This window comes from Eleginops maclovinus, chromosome 4, assembly GCF_036324505.1.
Source record: "Eleginops maclovinus isolate JMC-PN-2008 ecotype Puerto Natales chromosome 4, JC_Emac_rtc_rv5, whole genome shotgun sequence".
Classification (NCBI taxonomy): domain Eukaryota; kingdom Metazoa; phylum Chordata; class Actinopteri; order Perciformes; family Eleginopidae; genus Eleginops; species Eleginops maclovinus.
In genome coordinates this window covers 14,640,322-14,664,374 of record NC_086352.1, presented here as the reverse complement: position 1 = coordinate 14,664,374, position 24,053 = coordinate 14,640,322, and the positions used below count along the sequence as shown (strand labels likewise).

The 24,053-nt window shown below is 39.9% G+C and overlaps 1 protein-coding gene across 2 annotated transcripts in view; it reads right to left on the bottom strand.

Annotated features, from left to right (window-relative positions):
* spon1a (spondin 1a) overlaps positions 1–23,472 on the bottom strand; it is a 61,907-nt gene extending 38,435 nt beyond the window's left edge. Inside the window, exons 1-7 of one of the 2 annotated variants that reach the window (XM_063881846.1) lie at positions 23,355–23,472; positions 19,873–20,043; positions 18,799–18,905; positions 11,912–12,045; positions 6,074–6,147; positions 5,493–5,615; positions 625–773 (exon numbers count right to left, since the gene is read on the bottom strand). In XM_063881846.1, the coding sequence (XP_063737916.1) occupies positions 625–773; positions 5,493–5,615; positions 6,074–6,147; positions 11,912–12,045; positions 18,799–18,905; positions 19,873–20,043; positions 23,355–23,379 (783 nt within the window). In that variant the 5' untranslated portion in view covers positions 23,380–23,472. Of the gene's footprint in view, positions 1–624; positions 774–5,492; positions 5,616–6,073; positions 6,148–11,911; positions 12,046–18,798; positions 18,906–19,872; positions 20,473–23,354 lie in introns of those variants that run through there. The other variant, XM_063881845.1, reaches the window with a different exon arrangement.
* Between the last annotated feature and the right edge of the window lie 581 nt (positions 23,473–24,053).

Genomic DNA, 24,053 nt, shown 5'->3' with positions numbered 1-24,053 from the left:
CTTGGGCACAGTAGAGAAGACGTAGCTCAAAATAGTTGGAATCGATTACTAATTAAGTAAGGTACACAGTTAATAAGGGGAAATGACTACTTCTAGCTACTTCCTGTGGATGCTAGTTCCAAAGCACCTCATGAGCATCAAGAGGGTCATGTCACGTCTGATCAAAAATGAACTGATATGCAAGACTAGAATACTGAGCCTTTTTAGGTATTAGATGTATAATTGGCCTCATATAATGACACACGAGAAAGTGATATGTACTTTTAACCTTATCTTTTATCATCCAAACAAAGTCTTACAGTGGTACAACCCAGATCCTTTGTGCACAGTAGAAGTAGAGGCAGGCTAAGAATAGAATAGATGCTTTGAAGCACTAATCAATCTGGACAACGATGTCAAAGCAACTCATCCACTGCTTAACTCAGGTGTGCACACACTCGAGATGACTCTGGGGCCACTGCTGCGTTATTCAACTAATTTCTTATTGGTTTAGTAAAGGAAAATATTCCCCACGCATATGCATTTGTAAGTTACACTGCCTGTATATCTTGACATTTTTTTGTGGACCTTTCCCAATGTAATTAATTCAGAACATTCAGTCATCTCCCACTGCTGGAGTCCTACCTTTTGTCTGATCTCCTCCTCCATTTTGACGGGGGATCCCAGCTCAGCAACCTGTTTAACTCCATCACTAGAAAAGCCACCGTATTCCCACAGCACATAATTCTTAGAGTGGGAGGCACCGATGAGGGCTGACCAGTGATTGGCACGACCTGGTGAAAAAACATGTTAAAACATCTTATTAGTTATTATCAAACATCCTATCTGTTCACAAAGTTCATCAAAGTAATAACATAGTAGTCGTTATTCTTTTTGTGCTGTTAAGCAGCTGAGAGTTAGAGCTGAGGAACGACTCATGAAAGTGGTAAAACCGGTTAGAAGAGTCTGTTTTGTCCTCAGTAGTTTCTCCACATTCCTTTGGAATTATGAAGGAAATGCATATTAATAAAACAATACTGAAATCCCTCTTGAATCATTTCCTCACCTATTTCTTTATCACCAAATAAATAATCATGAATTACTACATTATACAATTTGATAAAGAGTAACTTAATGATTAATGGTTCACTAACAGTTAGCTCCTCATTAATTCCCTGGCGGCTACTTGCATTGTTGTTTACCGTATTATAAAATCTTACCTAAAAAGATTAAATTAGCAGGTGCATAGTTTCCCATGATGAAACGTTTGGTACATTATTCTGTTCATTGACAGATCCAAACACTTTTGGTACATCATACTTATGGATATTTCAGTCTAGAAATGATTCCTTGATGCTCCGAAACACCTACAGTGTACTACTTTGCTCCCACATAATCCTTCCAGTCCCTCTATCTGTCTTGCTTATTATAGAAAAAAGGAAAAGTGGTTCTGTATACGCACTTTACCTGAACACAAACACCCATTTCAGCAGAGGTTGTATATATAATGATCCATCAGAGGTTATTGCACAGGCTGAAGCAAAGTTGTGCCTTGAGTCTTTTGTGTATGGAATAACAAGGCATTGAGTACATCTGCACATAGTCTTGATAATTATGGGTCATTTTATTTGATGGTATCCATACCACTCTGACTGTGGTGCCTCAGAGGTCTGATGTCCACCTCAACAGTACCTTTTGTTTTATATTCTCCCCCCACCCCACATTATCCCTCTTCCTTGCCTGTCGTTTTATACAAGAACTGAAATGACAGAAAGCTACATCAACCTGAGAGCACTATGGTGATTTTACAGCACCAACAACATGAATTGTTTATGTCCTGATAGGTTTGCCATCCCCGGTTTTGAAGATATAAACTTCACTTGCTTACGATAAGGTATAGCTAACCAAACTGAACGATTATTATTATTACCTCTGTCTGAACTCTGGTCAAGGTGAGGATCCCTGAAATAGGTGATAAGTCTTCCTCTAATCTTTATGCCCTAAATAATGCCCTTAAATTGCGGTTCTGTCACACTTTTTGCCTTCTGCCGGTTTCCAGTGTGAGTCTTAACAAAGATGAATCACTTTGATAATCTATTCTCTGTGTTTGCAGTATCTCTGTAATAATAGATTGTGGAAACGTAAACCGTTCTTCATAGGACATTGCAGCAATGGCTAAAATGTATGTAGGAACACTTTTATATGATACATCTATTCGTCACAACTAAAATTGTAAGTTAGGGAGATCTAAGTAGATATGGTGTAGTTATAGATAGATGTATAGTCGATGTCCCCAGAAGGATTATTGTATTAGCTATTACAGGACATAAGTTTATGAGAGTAATAAGCCTGGCAGATGTATTACTTGGTGACCAACACATTTTGATGGACAGTAATATCTATTTGATAATAGGCTTCCTTAAGCTTGGCATAAACTTGACCTATTATAAACTTTACATATTAATGCGTTATTATCATTATTTACATGGTTAATAAATATGTCCAGTACACACTTATTGGTAATTATTAGAAGTTTCAAAGAGAGGTTTTCCTGTTGTCACGTTATTTCTGCTGATTCCTCTTAGAGCTCCTATGACCTGGCCTTTCTGAGTCTTTTTTTTAATGTTGCTTTACTGCAAGTCTGCAAAGTCTTCTACTTCACTAGTTTTCCGGTTAATGACTAATGATGACCATGATTGGAAAAGACCTGCCTGAGGAACTTTGACTAGTAATGTCAATAGCATCTCTTAGGGGCTGATCTGGATTTGTTTTTAGCAATGAAAGGTGCCCTTTTCTTATTGCTGCCAAAGGGTTTGTTAAATGCTTTTGTGCTCCGAGTGCATTCCATTTATCTGCCTTACAGGGCAAGCACCTTGAGAGCTCCAACCTGAAAAATGGTGAAATGAGGGAACGTTAGTGGTGGATTATTCCCTTCAGGCCATAAGAGAATATCAAAGTACATCCTCAGTCTTGCTACCTTTATGTTTATGCATGGTTGAAATTAGTTAAAGAGTTTTGGATATTTGTAGTCTAAAAAATCTACTTGATGCCTTGTATGCAACAAGGACCAGGATAATATATTAGGGCATATTTTTTCATTTGATCTTTAAAAGTATTTAAGTATTGAAGCAACGTTACTTGCCTATAAGTCGATATTTGTTTTGACTGTCAAGGTTATTGAAAAATATTAGTTACCCTATCATATGAGTTCGTCTTAATAGCCCTTTATTAAATTCTAAGACCATCTGGGCCCCAAGCTTCCATAAATGTCTGGCCCTGGCAGGCAGGGAGTCATTGCAAAAACACAAATTGCTTTAAAATGATGCCTTTGGTTCACAGTTTTATATCCATCATCTTGTTGTTTTGCCTCAGGTTGAGGATATATTAGTTTACTTCAAAGGTGGGTATTTTGGGTCCCATCTCTTCCTTTTAATGCAGTTTTAGTAAGGAATAGTGCTTGTGGTCACTGTTGTAGCTGGTTTCTGATTTCAATATGCTGAAATGTTTTTCATAAGATACAAAACAGGGACATATATGGGGTCTCACATGGATGTACTGTACGCAACTACTACTTTTGTTTGTGAGTGCATCATATGAAACCATATGAAACCACTATATATTTCTTCAAGGGGAGGAAGGTGTGTGGTTGACTAAGTTTACAGGAGATGGAAGGCAGCTGTTGTTTTGATATAAATATTTTCAGTCTGAACTTCCCTTGTGAAAGAGAAAATTGTCTATGATAGGGTTCTTCTTTATTTGGTCCATACATGAATTTTAAACTCTCTCTCTCTCTCTCTCTCTCTCTCTCTCTCTCTCTCTCTCTCTCTCTCTCTCTCTCTCTCTCTCTCTCTCTCTCTCTCTAACTATCTCTATCCCTATCTCTATCTCTATCTCTATCTCTATCTCTATCTCTATCTCTCTCTCTCTCTCTCTCTCTCTCCCTATCTCTATCTCTATCTCTATCTCTCTCTCTTCTATTTCTCTATCTCCTGCAACTCCCTTAAAACAAATGTGTTCCCAGTGTCCAAGCAGCTCCTGGCGCTTGGGTCGAATTGCCATGCATTGTTGCATGACTTACAATGGGGACAAAAGGGAGAAAGAAAATAGAAAACTGTCAAGGTTATCATGTTGGCAGTAAAAAAAGAAAAAGTCCAGTTGGCCTGTTTTACAGTGAATTTTTGGACTGGAATCTGTGTCACCACAATGATCCTCAACTTTAAGGACATACCAATGTTAAAAATAGAGAGGTGAAATGTGACACAGTGGCAAATATCAGGTAGCGAAACATTGCCTGAATAACACTTTGACCAGAAGGGAAAAGTCTGACCAAGTTAACTGATAGAAAATACTTTGTTGGGTTATCATTGAAAAACAGAAATGAGAACTGACTATCAATAGGTTGCCATTTTGAAGACAGTGGATAATATTGTTCTGTGCACATTTTATAAAGTCAGTTATTAAAACTGGTTATCTAGGATATGACTTTGTGCAAGGAGAAATCCAACTGTAACATCCTAAGAGTCGAGAGGAAACCGACATCAGGCAGCTTGCCCTATCCTCTTTATAGTTGATCTATCTGTGAGGTGTGTGTTTGTCTGTGTTTGTGTGTGTGTGTGAATGTGAGTCACACACCAACTACTCCCTCCTTAAGACAGTAAATTAGGGCTCCTTTCGATCTCAGGGTTTATCTTATTCCACTCTAATCAGTATATTGATCTGACCGGTGAGCGCCTGACTTAGACAAGAGAGGCAGTGTAATCCTTAAGTCCATTCACATCCTGATAGTCTGGTTCAAGGTTATATACACACACCCAACCAAAGTAGCATACAGTAGCATACTGTAGCAAACCACACACATCACTATTGAGAGTCACGAACCGAGGCTTAACTAGACCATGTGTTGGACACAGATCCTGATTTCTTTCTGGGTTACATGTACAGTATAAGGTTAAAAGATAAGGCTACTAATATTGCAACTGCCAACAAATCCTATTAAAAGACAAACATTCCCCATGTGTTAATCCGTGTCTCATAACTTTCATTGCCAGTCTGTAGCACTGACCCCAATCCTAACCTTTCATATCCAAGATCTTGATCAAAAAAGGACAAATCATTTCTTCATGGTGAGGCAATGTGTTTTCTTTGCAAAAGCTACCAAAAAACAGTTAATAGTGCATTTTTCAAGATCTAATTTTAGCTGCAGGTGTGGTAAGCTAGTTTGTAGTTATACTGTAGCAGCAGAGCGACATTTGTGTAGTCAGCCTAACAAAAACAGCCAAAACTGTGTTCATCATAATGAAGGGATTTCAACAAGTGAAATTGTGTGGCTTATTAGAAAGTAAAGGGGGTCTGTCTCACACCAATCTATGGAATAAACTATAACTTGGAGTCATGTAATAGCATGATCAATTCACTGCTAGTTTAGGTCTTTTCTTTTTATTGAATATGAGCACAATGTGAATGTGTGATGGAGCTGAGGTCAAATGACAAAAAGTGTTGAAGTTTGTGCTTACGTGGGTAGTCTTTTGGATGACTCTTTTCTGACCAGTTCCCAAAGAAGGTGACTCTGTACTTTGCTGTTCCGCAAGCACAACAGTTGAGCAGAGGTTTCTCTGTAACGTCTCCATACAGGGATTCTGTATAGTAATGATGGGAAAAAGTAAAAGAGCCAGAGAGAGATATACAGAACACCGTGAGAAAGAGAAATTGCTCATTAGTATAAAGTAGCAGATGAGAGTTGTGCCCATCATACAGGAGATGGGTGGTTTAAAAAGAGGGGAGCAAAATGGAGGAAAAGAGAGACGGCATGAGAAATAGGGAGGATGTGCAGCATGGTTCTTTTGATCTGTTGCACAGTGTGACATCTAATGTCATGCACAGTCAGGGGGTCACACTCATTTACAATCATTCACATGCCGGAGCATAACGGCAGAGAGGACTGTTCCTGCATCAAAATCAAGAACAATGGACTATAGAGTAACAGAAAGACAAAAAGAGACTATAAGTCGGAAGGGAAATGGGTAACGGCAGGGAGATTTAAGAAATAAGAAATTCATGGTAAATTATTTATTCCATGTCAATAAAAGAAGCCTACCTTTCTCACACATTCGCTTCGTGAGTGAGCCTTCATCCTGGAAATAGATTATCCTCTTCTGCACAATACTCGCCCTGCACAGAGAGAACAAACAGATAAAAGGCAATGATGTTTGCCAGGGCCAGTTCAAAAGTTAGCATAAGGGGCAAGACCATGAGTGACAACAGGAAAAGATAATAAACAATTTTGAGGAACTGTGAGGTTTTAAAAATAAAGAACAGACCACTGGCAGCAGCAAATGTGGAAATTCTTGGGTTTTAAGATATGAACAGTGAATTGTAGCAGGTGGTACAGGTGCAGAGTTATTAATAATCATTTTCCTGAATTCTAAAAGCAGGTATCAGAGCCCACAGGGAAAATGCAGAATCCAGCTGTCTTTCAGATGCAGGCATTCGATGTTTCATACAAAGACCATAAAAAGCATGCATCAGCATTAAGATGGTCGTACATAAAAATGAGAGGCTGAAAGGCTAAAGAAAAAAAGATAGCAACTAAAATAGAAATGTCTGCATTTAAGAAAGACCTAATGGCACTTTGTAAGTACATTTGCAAAATGCACAGCATACTATATAGAAGGCAATGCACTGCAGCGATAAGAAGTGATTGACAGTCCGACAGTAATGCTCCCCAAAATGTGAGGCCTGGCAGAGAGGAGCGCTCTAGATTGAGCTGTCTAAGAGGCTTGTTCTACCCGGTAGTGGAGAACACAGGTCTGAGAGGGGCCTTGACATGTAAATCAGCCTCAAACTAATCTTTTCAGAGGCCAACAGACTTGAGAAAACAAAAACAGAAAACAAGCCTTCAGGCATTTAACTTCCTCACAAACACCAGCCTTGGCTGCAGGCAGGTTTCCATGGGGATAAAGCCCAACAATGAGATGCTGGATGGAAGTGCTGGGTGGGGGTAAGGTCTGATCCAGGTGGACCTCGTCCAGCTCGACTATTTGGATACCCTTTATTCAGGAGTATCAAACTAAACTGAGCTGTCCTCCGTTGAGCTAAGGTGATCCCAGAAGCAGTCTCTCACAGTGAGAAAATACATAAACCTAGATAATGAGAGAATTTAGATGTTCATTCACCAAGAAATGTGTTAAACCTCACGTAACTTAATTGTATAGGGTAATTTACTGATATGAACTAGCTGTTTACATCAATGGACCCTTTACATTTCTTCAAGTTTTCTTTTTAAATACCTATTAACACCCATCAATACCCACAGTATGTATTACCTATAAATTATAATGTATTTTAGAATTTCTAAGCTTAAATTACAGTTTTAGCGTAGTGTTTCGGTCATAAATCATACTAAGGTCTCATACACTCTACTGTCCCAAATAACCCTCATCAGCATACTGTCTTACATACACTACTACGCTCAGCATAACAGAATTATAGTATACAAGATGTTGTGTCTGAGGGTTTGATCAAATAGATTTTCATTTCATTTTCTTAGAGGTCATTATACCAAGAAGATGAGAAATAAAAGTACATTTAAAACTGTGTTATAAAATGTAATGTATTCATTTCTCATACAGTACACCGTCACATTAAAATCACACTTTTATTTCTCTCAGTATTTTCAATCTCACTTAAAGCCCAATAATTCATTCCCATAAAAATATCATTCTTTCTCTGATGCACACTATGGGTATAATGGTGTATCTTGAGAGATCATGAAGGTGTGTGAAAGATCAAGTATGATTTATAGCCAAAACGGCCTCTCATAACGTGGATGAAATGATTGAAGGTAAGCGACACCAGCAGCACATCCCTAATTGTTCACGCTTTAATTCAATCTCACCCCAATTTCACATATCTTCCTGAGAGAGAGGAGCACACTCTGCTTGATTGTCTGGCTGGCCCGGGAAAGTGGGCAAGCAGTGAGGCAGAGTAATGCTTATTTAACATCCAATTTAAATTCTATCTCACTTTGCCGGATCCACACCACCACCGATCCCAATCACCCTAAAAGTGCACTGATTTGAATGTGTGTTTGGGAGGGAGTGTGTGAGTATGCATTCTTGAAAGCTTAAAAACTGACACTAAGACTAAACGAGAGAAAGAAAGGAGGGTGAGGAAGAAGAAAAGGAAAATAGCAAGATAGATTTAGTCTTTCTATGGCTACGTCTCCCTTTGCATTTAGATGTGTAAAGGAAGATACATGCATTATGATGTTGTTCTATATGCTCCAGAGATTAAGATCCCTGATTGTGTCCTATCTGCTTCTACAAACAAAACTTTCAAAAAGGAACAACTTAGAGATACTACACACATCTACTGCACAAAGCCAATGTATTTACATTTAAATTTGTGTGGGTCTGCTTGACTACAGTGGCCTGTCTAAGTCCTCTTTGATCTGTCCTATCGCTGTGCTGATGAGATTAACAGAATTTGACAACTGCATGTGGTTTTGACATTATGATCACTGATACACTGTCTCACTCAGACAGCCCATCAGAACACATCGCACTACCCTCCATATTGCACGCCAGAGGGGGATGACAAATAAATTGCTTCCTATCCACAAATGGAGAGATAAAAGATAGTGACAACTTCAATGGCGACTGTAATATATAGATTACATTTAGATGTTATTTACTCTGGCTCCAACCATAAGGATTCAGCTGTAACAATAGCTCCTGACTAGAGTTTCACTTTTTGTTATCCTTCAACTGCAGGTCATGTCTCATTTCATCATTTCAAGTCCCCCTAATGAGAAAAATGGAAGCCAATTATTTTCAATCCAATCAGACGTAAAGCTGAACATTTTATTAACAAAAAGTTGTCTGAAAAGATAGCCAAAATCACTCTTTTTCTCAAACTTGCTGTGAGGGAGATCTGATACTGTATGAGAATCCTGTGAACAACAATTAGTGGAACAGAGATTGGGACATTTACAAGGACCCAATGAAATAAAAGCATTTAGCAGTCACTTATCTACCATTTCCAATCGAGCACAGTACAAAAAGCTTCACTACAAACAGATAGTGATTAGGAAACAGCACTAAAAAGCAATCATTTAATGGTTTCTTCAGGTTGATTAGTTTTGTCTGTTGTGCTTATTTCTAGCATTGGGGTGCAAAGCCAGTCTAATTTTCTGCTTTCCAGATGGCAGAGCCTTGATTTGTTGAACCTAGATCCTTAAACACATTATCTTAAGTTACATGCAACTCCATTTAGCCTTTCAACGTATTATCAGCAATGCCACTGATTCAGGCTTTGATTTCACGAGGCTGTACACTCACTCACTCATTAGCCATCATCATCATTTCTCTTAGAAAGATGTTGTTAGTGCAGGGGTTAGTCCCACAAAAACACCCAGGAAAACATTGAGAGACAAAAAACCTTGGCCTGATTTGTTTTTAGCATGTAAAAAATCTTAAAATAACTGGATTAGATGGTAAGCTTTTCAAAGTCAGAGTTCTGAGTTCAGGAGTTAAAACGAGCATCCTTGCCTGACCCTATCATCACGGACCAACCTTCGACCAATCCAAACCGCAAAGCTCAGTCTTTGCATCTAAAAGACAGCAACTGCCCATCAATTATACTGCAGCAAACCACTCGGGAGTCTTGGGACAACATTTGAGTCACAGGAGCGTTTTAACAGAAACACACATGCCACACACACACTTCTAATTGCATAGCCAGATGTTGTTTTTAAATAACGATATTTTACAGGCATGCACATTGAACAATTTATTTTAGGATACAAAATGAAATTAAAAACAAATATTAACCCTGCCTATAGTGCTAATGAAAGTGTCCCCTCTGATTTTATCAATAATATTAGCAATGATTTCACATTAGTATGATTCCTTTGGGCAGACAACACAGTAAGTACTCTTGTTTCCCTGTTGGTATAGGCTGCATGAGAACAATAACTAAGTATGTCTTTCCTTCCTTATTGTTTACATGAAAAAAAAACGCACTTGTCAGTTAGATGCAGGAGTTGAATCTCTTAATTAGACTTAATTTAGACTTAGGTGTTGCAGCACAGAGGCAAACAAAAGCCATCTTTATGCCAGCAGGTAGTGTTAGAATCAACGGAAAATACCCACTCCCAGCCTGTGATCATGTTTTTCAGAAGCTTCTCTTTAGAACATCTTACGCTCTCCCACCCCTATTGTCTGTGCCATGGTATTACTACATCAACATTTCAGCACTTTCATGCATCTCTTTCTAGGCTGTACGCTCGCTCGCACTTTCAACTTTGCCACTCTATCCTTGTGCTTAATTCAGTACAATTCTGCCACCATCCCACTAGTCCAGCAGTGGCTCAGTCAGTAGGGGCTTGGACTGGGAATCGTAGGGTCGCCAGTTCAAGTCAGACTTGAAATATGGAAAGTGGACTGCTACTTGGAGAGGTCCCAGTTCACCTCCTAGGCCCTGCTGTGGTGCCCTTGAGCAAGGCACCGGACACCTCCAATCCCTCCTCCCCATTGCTCCCCGGGCGCTGCACAATAGCTGCCCACTGCTCCTAGTACTAGGATGGGTTAAATGCAGAGGACCAATTTCACTGTGTGTGCTCTGCTGTGTGCATGTGTGTGACAATAAAGAGGGTTTCATCCTCCGATTCTATCGTCTCTATGTGGATAGCAGAAGTACCGCACAACATGACATGCAGAGAGAAGACAAAGACAACACCACAGTGAAGATAAAAATGAGGAGACGGATAAAAGTGGAGAGATCAAGGAGCAGAAAGAAGAGATTTTACAGTAAGAAGTTATTGAGAAGATACTCTGGAAAGATAAGGTCACACAGAGCACAGAGACATAGAAAACATCTGTTTCTGTCACATTATAACATGCAATATTAAATAAGAAATGTAACCTTTTAATCTTCCCTTTGTTTGAGGAACAGCATAGAAATAATGCATTGATCAAAAGGCCTTGTGACTCACAGTCCCTTAGTGTCTTTCCACCTCTTGTACTGTCCCCCACAGCACTGGATTAATGAATGGATTTCAACCCTGATCTGTCATCGGCAGAACATGACTACTCTTCTTTATCCAAGCAAGCCCAGTGAACAAAAAGCAGCAGGGTTGATGGATGTCAATCATCTGTATGACTAATAAAGGTAATGAATAGTTTATGAAGCCAATTGGAAATGGAAATTTGACAAGACATTTTGTATTTGACTCTGATTAGCTTGGGGGAAGGGATGTAATGAAACTGATTTACTCTACATGTGGAATTTGATTTATGCTAGTAACACAGCTCGCAATCCGAGAGAGCACTTAAAATAATTAAAACTACAATTTAACTCTGTATGACTGAAAGTTTGAAAAGACAGGCTTTTCTATCCACTCTTGCATGGAAAGTTGTAACTCTCACTATCAACATACACTCGGTTTCCAGTTTAATATGTACACATAGCTAAAATAATTTTAGTCCAATGAAAGTCTTGCAATAAATCTGAATGTTCGTTTCGGGGATGTAGCTTGTTGCGCTGTAGAGCCGTTAGAGAGATGTCTTTTTGTTGTTTGGTCTACCCTCGCTGATATAAACATGCTACCATATAATATATTTCTATAACCAAAAATTCAAGAAATTAGGCTTCTTTAAAAGTGGAATCAAAACACATATCCATCTAAAAGAATGCCTTGAAAATGTTCAGCAAGAGAAATTTATCAGAAAATAAATGACATTAAAATAAATGTTGATAGAAAGGGGCAGCCCAACTCTCCACATTACCGGACCTCTCAAAGCATAATGAATAACAGTTCAACGTGTCCGAGGACGTGTTAAGCTGAAAGCAGGACTGAGGAGTGTAAATCTAAGTGTGCAAGCAGAGGATTTTTCCTGCACATCTTGCTGAGCATCGGTCATAGTTTACTTACTTAATGGCGAGACAGCCAGAGCCACTGGGGGGCGCAGTCCAAAACACCTGGATGCTGGTGCGTCTGCGAGGAGTGCTCTCTGTCACAGCAGGGGGGCAGTTGGTCATGAACTGAGTTTCCTCCTCATCAATTATCTGTAAAGGATGCACACACACACACACACACACACACAAAGATATTAGAGATGAAAAAAATGTCAGCATGTGACGGAGCATTTTTCATTAATTTCCTAAAACAGAAACATAATTAGCAGCTTGAAATTACATTCATTTCACATTTCAGGCCACATTGAAGGATTGAACCCAAAACGATCTCAAAATACACAACATGACAGCTGTTGTACAACATTTCGTTGAAATATACAGAATCCTCTTACAAGTACTAGTTCAAACACGGTGTTAGAGCATCCTGTTAATTTCCCTCCAATTGGTCATAAAATCAATCTGAGATATGATTAACAGGAAAGAAGAGAAGCAAAAGACCTTTTGCCTGATTCAAAGTATGCGTTGTTGTTATCCAATCATCACAGTCTTTCTTGTGCCATACTGGATGCTTTTTTAATGAAAAAAGCAGTTAAAACCCACATACAGTACATATCTATCTGTAATGAGATGTAGATTGTTTTTATTTTAAAGGGATCACAGGCCAAAACATAATAATCTGTCATTTTCAGTGTGTTTGAGTCAAGGACACAAGCTCCTTCAGAGCTTCCAGTATAAAATAAGCTGTTTAATGCATTGGACACAAAACAGCACAGTAATGAATCCAGTCTAGTGAATGGATGAGGCTACTACCACTTTTCATACCATATGATCCTATGGCCCCAGGTCTTGATACGGAGTACACTATCCTTGTTAATTAAAATACATTTAATTGAATTCATCAATACTTAGATCGATCAGAAAGTCAACTTCTGGCAGCCCTATCCCTGTAAGCAACACACAAAATAGTCCCCAGTCTATTTAGGGTCAAACTGAAGGGACCAAATACATGCTGCCTTCTCTAATCAGGTGCACATCTGAGATACTGAGCATCTCATTGATTTTAACTGGACAGGAAATTAGTAGAGCGGGTAGCATGGGGGAGCGCAGCCAGCGAGCCAATGTTCACTGCCCAGAGACCAAGGATCTGTTTGATAGGAAGTGACATCAGGGTAGTAAAGACGGGGACTTTCTCACTCCATAAAGCTGTCAGCAGAGAATTTCCTTTGTCATGCCATGTTATGAATGAGTTCACTCCTGAAGTGGATTGTGTGTGTGTGTGTGTGTGTGTGTGTGTGTGTGTGTGTGTGTGTGTGTGTGTGTGTGTGTGTGTGTGTGTGTGTGTGTGTGTGTGTGTGTGTGTGTGTGTGTGTGTGTGTGTGTGTGTGTGTGTGTGTGTGTGCGAGCGAGCGAGCGAGCAAGAGAGAGAGAGGAAAAGCGGAGTTAGGAGCGGACCTTTGGAGCTGTGTATGTCTGTGTCTGTGTGTGTACGCGTGCAGTGCATGCGTATGCAGCCTCTGTTGGCCTGAAGGATTATACAGCCCCCCCTCCAGGTTCCCATGGTTTCTAACAGGCATCCTGGGGTGGTCTGACTGGACTTCAACACATGTTAAAACCAGAGAAGCCCCATGGGAATGTATACAACACCATCTGCAAAAGAAGTAAAAAGGAGAAAAAAAACTATAACATACCTAAGACACATTTCGTCTTTTACGGGTCTAATTCCAAATGTCCAATAGTCAGATAGTAAGTGTAGGGAAATGAGAAAAATAAGTGCAAAAATGTTGGTGTATCTCTTGGTTTCGGAATCGTGCATGAGCATAAGTGATTGGCTTGAGATAAGCTGTTTTTGTCAGACCCTAATAATAATAAGATACATGGGAAATATCTTTAATTTAATGGAACAGTTAGCACAGAGCACACAAGAAAAGCATCTCTATTGCCCTAATATCAGATTATCCTTGAAGAGAAATGATGTAGAGGTGGTGCACTAATAAGCTCAGTTTTGCGTTTGTCTACGGTTATGGCATATGTTGCACTCAGAGTGGCAGCAGTTTCACCCCTCACATAGCCACATTTGCCTTTTCTTGTTCTATAATCTTACCCTGCTGAGATGTAATGTCTCATCAGGCCGTGCCAGCATTGCCCGCTGGTTTACGCTCTTGCCAACAAACACATACACATACACACAGTGGCAACTGACCTTCCCAGAAAGCTCAATAAAAGTGCTTTTCATCAAGTCGGGAGCTATCCTGAGACGGCTGAGATGGGGCACACCAACAGATTTCAAATGAGCTGTATGTTAAATAAACCCGACGTTTTCTGTTGCAGCTTCTTTTTTTCTTCATTTTCTCTCAATGCCTGGAGGTCGGCCCACCCAGGGCTCTTTCAGATTAGTGTGTGTGTGTGTGTGTGTGTGTGTGTGTGTGTGTGTGTGTGTGTGTGTGTGTGTGTGTGTGTGTGTGTGTGTGTGTGTGTGTGTGTGTGTGTATACTTTTTATAAAAGACAAAGAACATAAAAGACTCATTGAGCAGGTGATGATAGAGGGATATCTCTTTGGATAGCAGTTTATTTTTACTACACTGTCACATGGTGATTGTAACAAAACAGGTGATCATCTGATGCAGCTGTGAAAGAGACCGTCAACTTCTGAAAACCTAGCAGATGTCTAATCAAAGGCAGGTAGCAGTAATGACATATCTATTCTGTTTACTTTTGATGCTCACATCTAAAGACTATCGTCACCATAGACTGTATGATGGTCACACGTGTCTATTATTCTCTTTGCACACTCATGCTGCTTTCCAAATAGCATATTTTTTCTTTATTCTTTTAGTATGTACTGAAGCTGTCCTTACGAAATACTTGCTGTTCATGCAGGGTTATTGGGAAATGCTAATTTGTCAAAACATTGCACCTTGAACTTTAATCCTCTTGCTTAAAAATCCACTGAGCAAAAATGTGTGGGTTAGAGCAGCCAGAAAAACATGCTGGATAGCGTAGTGCAAAATGCAACAGAATACATATTAAATAGTATGCGTATTGGTACACAGCCTCAGCCTCATATACGTGTGGAACACAAAGTTACTGAACGTGACTAAATGATGTAGTGTTTCCCGTCTTTTACTGCTGAGGTTTAGCACCCTGTCACACGCGCCACACTCCGCCAAAGGGCTAAGGAGCACGCTCAAGGCTGGCACTAAATAACAACAGCGTGAAATCAATTGCAAGGACAAATAAAAGAGAGAAAAAAATGCTGGTATTGGCGCTGGGTGATCGCTGGACAAAAATAAAATATTCCTGTTTTATGTCAACACTAACCCGCTTATCCGCTCCCTTCACTGGCTACAAGGGGATGCACGAATCCGCTTCAAGACACTGACTCTGGCCTACTAAGCTGTGAAGGGATCCGGTCCTTCCTACATCCAGGACATAGTTAAACCGTACACTCTAGCCTGTACACTTCGCTATGAATCAGCCAATCGGCTTCCTACACACTCACTGCAAGTTGGACCCAGGTTTGCTATCCTGGCTCAAAAATGGTGGAAGGACATACTCATTGATATCACGACAGCAAAAAGTCTTATTTTCTTCTGCTGCAAACCGAAAACCCACCTGTTTCGCCTGTTTCCCCTAAGAGTTTAGCCCAATTTCAACTATTGCACCAGCACTTACAATAGTTTGGCTTCCATATATACACCTATATATACTGTATCTGCATTTTGTTGTTGTTCTGTGTTTGTATCTTTATGCTTTATTGCACTTGCTTTGGATAAAGCGCCAGTTAATGAAATGTAATGTAATGTGATGTCCTACCATATTCAAGGCTCAGGTTCACAGAGAGTGCAACAGTAGCAGGGATCAGAAAAGCCTGAGGGATGCTATGAAAAATTCCCAGTGAATTGTACATGTTCAATACAATAATAAGGTTTTATTTGGTAGGCAACTAAAACTAATATTAAAAAATGGCTCTTTAATAGACTGTCTTAAGAAGAAATATGATGTCGAGTTTTGGGAAGGAATTAGGCGTAGAGGTGCTATAGAATGCATCTATCTGGTATTTTAAATTGGTCTCTGATGTCTACAAAGAAGGTATATAACTTTGGTTGATCCGAAAAATGTCCAGATGCGGTTTTACAGGCCTATTTACAACCCTATGATTTGATCCTAGAATGAAACAAGCTGAATTGCCTTATTTGGGGGCTCATTTAAATAATTATGACGAGCTCTGCTCTGATTGGCTGGTTTACAAGGCGCAATCCATAGCTGCCTCAGTCCACAGAAGTAAGTGAAGTTTGTGAAACTGTGAGAGATGAACCTTACATGTGTGAGCCTTTATCGGAGGAGGAAACCGATGAATTTGAAGAACAGCCAGTTGGTCGGAGATTGGAGAGCAACGTTACGGAGTGGTAAGTGTTAGCGTGAGTGTTTTCCAGCAGCTGGTGTATGCAAATGTTGGGGCTGGACTGCCGTGTGTTACGTCACACACAGGGATTGTTGTAATTCGACCGTTATAGAGCTCCTGCGGTCACGTGACTTTTGGTTGGGAGCCACCATTTTGGCAGTCAACATGACCACCGGTGCCAGTGTTTTCTTACCGAGCGAGTATACTTCTCATTTTAATTCAAGTGAAATTCGGCTTTATAGTACAAAATTAGAGAGATTAAATATAAGCGACCCATATAATTCACCCGGTGTGCTTTTCAAGAGCATAACCTCCTGCTCTGAAGACGATGTACCCGACTTGCGCTACGCAGACATCCACAGCTATCTTGTAAGCTTTCCATCAGTGTACTCAGGAGACTCCCTCAGAGCGTACAAAAGCTTGGAGGCTTACAAATGGTGTCAGTCCGGCTTCGTAAACAACATTCAACTGTGGAGTCTTACATCCAAAAACTTCGGCATCATCACTGCAAGGGTAAGTATTAAATTATTCCAGTTTGATAGGCAGTGTCACGTTAGCATTGTTTGTTTATTAGCTTGGCTAGCTACGGAAGTGTCACGTTAGCATGTTTTTTAGCTTGGATAGCTACTGCAGTGCATCTGTAACTTGCTAGTTTGTATTTTTGATCGTACTCAACCAAAGTGGCTGGCGTTTTTTATATATCATTTATATATATATTTAATATTTCAACACGGGTTTGTTTACCACTAGCTTGCTACAAGCTAACTTGCTAACTGGCTAGGCTGCGCCAGAGCCACACTTGTTGAGTTAAAAAGGGACATCACAGTGTCCGTTAGCTATAATAACTGGGTGCTACTTCTTAAATTAAACTAATTAAATTTAATTAAACTGACCAGAAACTTTTTGTAGCATTGTACTGTATTCCTTCACCCACCTGATATGAAGTGATCACTGCATAAGCGAAAGCCAACGGCCGGGGGGTCCCATCTTTCAGTCTTTTTCTGAAGGCTCCTGGCTCTTTTAATCGCTCCAATCCACTTCTCCCTCCTCTCCGCGTCTTTAGGAATGCGATAATACGATACACCTTTCTTTTTCCCACGCCTATTTGTGCAACCTGGTGCACAGCAGTTATCCACCATCCTTGACAGTCTGCCAGTGCCTGTCAATTTACTGCCGCGATGACTGCCAAAATGGCTGCCCCTGTCGTATCTCGTCACGTGACCAGCATATATGACATCATCTGCAGGAGCTCTATACCGCTGTGATATGCATATTCATGATTTGCACGTAAAGGAGCAAACAATGGTGTTTGAGGTTCACGGTATGTCAGTTCAATTGACCGAACTCTCCTCATTCAACTATGCCAAGGTAAATACAGTGTTCCATTCTATGGCACCTTTATGTATGGCTTAATTTTTCTTTTGTTAAATACACAGAGGTACCATCATGCTCTACTGCTTTTCCTGTGGTCATCTACACTCGAGTTACTGTAAAACCAGTTCCTCAGTTGCTCAGTTCTTTGAAAACAGGATATCATCTTGTGCAGTCTAAGTTCTTTGAGATGATGAAATAAACATGGGAAGGAACAACAAAAAAGTTGAACAAAATTAAAAAGTTATGAATGTGATGTTAACTTTCATCAACTCATAATGTAGTTATACGCTGTGAATGTAGGCTACTGTTACAGCATCTGTGACCATTACATGATGCTTTATGTATAGCGCAATAGCTATAAGACATTGCGCCATTCTAGAAATAAAATAAATGTCTTAAGTTTATATTTGTATGACATTATTATCCCTACTCAACCAATTGTTCCCTTCGCTCTAACACTCAACTCCTCACACTGCATTATAATTACAAAGGTCTCACATATTTGGCCACTTCACACGTACGTAACTGCACCAGCTTCCTTGCCTTCTCTCTCTTCTTTTTCGTTCTCTTGGCCTCACTTAGTTATTCCCCTGCTTACAGTACTCGTAGCTTGGGCTGCCAGTGTAAAATTGTTATTAGCCTCTCAACGATACAAATTGTACACTTCCTACATGTATGAACCGTATGCCTGCTTGTGGGCACACTCCTCCCCATGTTCCACAAGTGTATATGCACATCCTGAAGAGCAAAGCTATATGGAGCTAAGCATAAAGTATGTTCGTTTCATATGATATACAGTCCCTATTAGAGAGGGCTGGGAATAATCACACCTTTACACGTGAAGTCAGGAGGGCTGTGCGAAGAAAATCTGTCAAGACCCCCATCCCCCAATCTAAAGTAAGATCTGTCTATTTTCTCTCTCTCTTCACACTCGCCACGCACAGTGCTTGTGCGAGAATCAAAAGGAATGATAGTATGAAGGGTGAACATTAAAGTGCCTTGCTTTAAATAAAGGTGAGGCAGGAAAGGTCAATGTATCCAATAGAGCTGCACTGATAACAGAGGAAATCAAACATTTGAGTTATTTTCTCATTTGATCAATCGGTCATTTGAGTTGCTACCTTACCTGGAAATTTCCAATGTAGTCAGCATCATTGTCTCCGTCTGTACCCTCTCTTAGGGCAATAAGGGTGAAGCCTCTAAAGTAAGAGGGGGTGGATGCCATCAGAGTCACTGGATGGAACCAAAACAAGAGTGACAGCAAGCATTAGTTGATGGAAAGAACAATGAGAAAACAATACCTTTGCCTAGCACAAGACTAGCATGGGTTTAATAATCCACCTGCCTGAGTGGTGTTGAATTAAGAACTAATTCGGAGTTGAATATCATATAATTGCGATAATGTATTCATCTACAATTAAACATTTTGAGGGGGTAGCTCAAGATGGTCTTTTTTATGCAATCCTGCAGAACATAAAATAATGTCCATTCATAATTGGGGAAAATTAAATTTGCCAATTTATCAGTATCTTGAGATAACACTTTTACACTTCAAAACAACTAATTTCTAGTATAGTTGATTGCAAAAACCCACACTGTTATTGGCTTTGGATGATGAATCTATTTATGATGGAACCAGAAAAGAATGGGCGAATTGCAGGGCAACATATTGTCGAGACCAGAACAGCATGAGCCTTTGAGATTCACACAGCAGATGGCACATGCTCATTAATAGTTCGCAATAACTTCCACTTTGAACAAAAGCTATGAAATAAGGGACTGCTGGCTTAAAAAAAAAAAAATCATTTTAACCATGAAAGAGAATTTCAAAAAGCATTGAAGAGTTCGCAGAGGGATTTAGCTCCACAGCCTTTACATTTTTGATCATAAAGGAGCTTTTAAGTCGTACTGTGTAGCTACTCATGGCTGTCCACAAAAGGTTAAAAGAACATTGTTGTCAGCTTTGGTTTTTACTTTATAGATAAACTGCATGTGTCCTTGTTGGGATGCAAGATCATCTCTTGACTGACCACATATAGTTTACTTTACAGGGCACATACACTAACGCATCAAAAGTAGACTCTGTAGAAACTTATTTTAAGTTTGCATAGACGACTGTCATTGGACTAGTGTTTCTTTCACAATAACCATATAGTGGCGACGAACGCAGTGTGCGTAAATGTGGCGGATAAACACCAACCTCTGTATGTGCTCCCTGGCTGATAGCTCTCCGGGTCTCCTTCAACGCGGAGGCGAAACTCATTGTTGCCCTCCTTCCGATTGCTCTGAGCCCGTAATATCCGACTACAATACCCGTCTCCCTTCCCGGCTCTCTCGGAGGGCTCCTCGGTGAATGCAAACATATTGCCCGCTGCGGAGGAGATACAGCAGAGCAGGATCAAAAGCCGCAACAGTAACCCGGTTGCTGTCATCATGTTAGAGCCAAGTTGAAGCGCAGAGGTGAAATAAATGTTGTTAGCGGGAGAAGAAACGTTAGTTTCAGCCCCTGTTTCACTCCTAAATGAGAGCCGAACTTGCAAACTGTCTGAGTAGACTTGTGCACTGCTAGGAGTGTAGATCCATCCTGATGCGAGTAACAGAGAGCGAGGAGGAGGACTGGCTGGGATGCGCTGTGCACTCTCGCTTTACGAGAACTGAACACTGTGTGCCGCTCACACTGAGCAGGAGAGCAGGGGTCCGAGGAAATGACAAAAAGAGGGGTGTGATCCTGTGTGGCTGTCTCTAAGGCCACAGCAATTTACAAACAGACTGCGTGAAGAATACTCTGAACCACCAGACCGGGAACAAAGACAAACATTCCCACCAAATGAGTGCTGCGAGGAGGCAACACGTTTGACATACTTGGACTGAATCACTCACTCAAGAGTCTGGAGGAAGACACGAACACACACACAACGACACACAAAGGAATTGATAAAGCCTGCTAAACGGTTGTCTAGGTGACTAATTAAACAACCAGTGATAAGTGTTAAAGTCATAGGCTGCTCGGTGACTGCTTCACTCTCTATTCTATTTCTAGGGTCATTTAAGTGAAATGATGAAATACTGTATGCACATTGTAGCATAATCGATGCCAGTGTGTGAGCATCCACCTGATTTGACACATCAGCTGGATAAGGCTAAATAGCAAGATGCATTTCCATTGTATTACAATCCCAGTAAACAGGGAACTGCTGTAGGCTATGTTATGGTCAACACGAGGGAGATTTCCCAGAATAATTTAGTAGGATGCATGAGGGACCTTTCCAGCAATATGGATATGTATCCTTCTCAGTAAAATGAACATTTGAAAACACAGATGCTGTCATGCAAGTGTGTGTTGGAAAAAATTGTGTTTAATGGATGGACCTTTTTTAGTACAATGAGAGATTTTTTTTTTTTTTTAATATTGCAAGTAAAATCATTTGACCACTTAATATAAAGTTTAGCCTGTGTACTATATCTTTTGTAGCTGAATGTCTCTTGAGAAAATGAAGATGTTGGTCTGTTGTTAGGTTCATCCAACCCTATAAAGCAGATTTACATCTCACTATTTAGATTGCAATTCAATTATATGCAGACTTTTGTGATGTCAAGAGGATGGTGATTTCTTATGCAATGTGAATGAACACATGTAAAAAGGCTAAGGTGCCAAACTGAGATGATGAGCATGGTAAACTTTGCTGAGGTTAGCCTTTAGAGAGAAGACAAGAACCCCCTGGAAAAGATACATTCATATCTGTTAGAATTGGTTTAGTATGATTCTTGAATAAAACATGTAACATTCCTCTTTATTCCATGTCTTTCAGCTTCTTCGCACCCTGCTTTATCGCTTTCATGGTAACATATGTGCACACACGTTTTCCCATTCCCCTTCAGACGTTTTAAGATCAGAATCAGTAATCAGAATGTCAATAGAGTTCAGGTACTAAACATTATCATGACCAAGTGCTCTCCATTAGGAAAAGCTTCCTTTGTGACTGGCTGTAATGTACTTATATAAATGATGAACAATACTTGAGAGTTAGAGGGAGATTTATCAGGAAATGAATGCATATTTGGCCCTATTTCTTTCTTTTATCAAATAAAAGCTCATGCAATTAACCATGTGTTGTTTAACTCAGTAAGAGATGCCTGGTGATTTGATGGTGGCTTTAAAAGCTGGACTTTACCCAAGATCTACCACTTAATGCCCATGTATGTCCTTTATGATTGAAGTTAGCACAAGTCTGGAAACCATAGTCAGTGTTTAGACCAAACAACGATGAGAAAACTTCATCACCGGAGACTAAACCCTTTTTATTCAAGTCTCATTAACAGGCTAAATAAAATATCCTCTCCACATCACTTACTGTCTTTCTTTTGTTATCTTACTCACCTTCTTCCAAAGCATATTGGTCTTGACTGTTGTCTGTTCACCACAGTTCTCCAGTCCCCGAAATAAAAACATGACACGTTACACAACACCGCCACACTGGGTGTGATGTGATAAAAAAAAAAAAAAGTGTTGATGTAATCCCCCAGGTTTCTTTCCCTGTTCATTTTGCACAGAAGGAAAGCTGCATTTTATCCTGTGTGACATTTTCTTGCAACTCCCCCACTTTATTTCGGTTTTCAAAAGGGTCAACGGGCATATAATGAGAAAGTAACCACTTCTGATAGGCACTGACAAATGGAGAGTGGCTTTGCTCTGTGCATCTACCGCTGGGTTGATGGATGGATGGACGATGGGGGAGGAAAGAGACAAAAACTGGGTAGCAGAACGCTACGCCAGCAGGTGTCATGAAAGCATTTTGTCTCAAAGCCCTGCTGAGCTGAATCTCTTCATATCCTTCAGTCCTCAGGTTACTGCCTGTGTTTTACTAAATATACTGTGAGGAACAACATGCGCAACATCCTCACATTCTCTTTAACCAATGGAAGTACAAACGCTGAGGAAAAGTGTTGACTTGTGTAAGTACAAACAGCATAAGAGAGTTTTCAAAGACGTTAACCTAATATATTATATAAGCACAAGTCAGTCTCCAATTGTTTTGACTGCAGTACAGCTTTATACGATACATTTGTATACTGTATCTCTACATTGTGCACATCATACTATTTGCAGTTAAATTGTTGTTGTATTTCTTTGCAAGTTCTTTAAAAGATAAAACAATTGTGAGCCGACAAACAAGAAGTCTATGGGATCAGGGGGATCTGCTATAAAATCCCGAACATGTCAGTAAAATCTTGAATGAATGAGTTATAAGCTGTCATTCACTCAACAACTATTCTTGATTTGTCCTTTAGTGGGACGCTTAGCCCCCAATGGCTTTTGGGGAGCTACTCAAGAGGCAACAGTAGGAGACTGTGAATGTAGTGCATCACTACCAGGCAAGAGCGTGTCTAACTGGGGTTGAAAAAAAAACAGCAATGCTGGAAATAGCCTGAACTTTAGTTGACCTTTTCTGGACAAACAAAAGCTATAACAATATTATATTAAAACTGATTTCAACAAAAAAGTAAAAACAATATGTTAAAAGTTAGGGGCTGGTTGAATCTATAAAATCTTACTAAACGCAGTTAATTTTCTGCCGTAAAGGGAACCATTGCAGCATTTACACAAACAGAGACAGACAAACTGCATAATCGTTTTAGTTCAAGGATTTATGTCTCAAGTTAGAAAACAGAACTTTTCCTCACCTCCAACATGAGTTTGACAACACATGTGGTCTGTGGATGTGGTAGTATCAGCACATGAGGTTGTTACTGTTGGTCTAGACTCCCACTGTGTGTTTTCCTCTGTAGTGATGCCATGGTCTGCGGGTTTCTTCAGAAGTGGTCTCTTCTACTGCCACATCTGAGGGATCAAATCACAGGACCAGTTTCAAATGGGAGTTCTGTAAAAAAAAAACAACAGACAGAAATACTGATCTTAATCCCTGCCCGCAACCTCCTTAAAAAACATGTGCTCCCTTTTTGACTATCATATTACTGAGCACAATATAACACACATAAAATGGAAAACTGCTTTCTGGCTAACCAGCTTTTATGGATAACTTTATAAATAATTGACAAAAATCAGGGTGGTATGAATCGTCTCATCTAAGTCGTAGCCAAAGCAATTCTCCCAAAATGTCAACCTATTCCTTTAAGCATTTTCTAACTACTTTATGCTAATCATTTTGCACTTGCAATGCATACAATAGGTGTGCATTACATGCTGCATGTGTGTATTGGCTAGAGTAAAGTATATTTTGTATAACTCCATGAGGAAAACCTCATCTTATCCACTCTTTCTACACACACCCCTGAATGTCTCTGCTCATGCAAAAGCCTTTGAAAAAATCCCTGGTGCTTTGTTTTTTGCATAGAGGAATAGAGGTCAAGAGGGGTAATCAA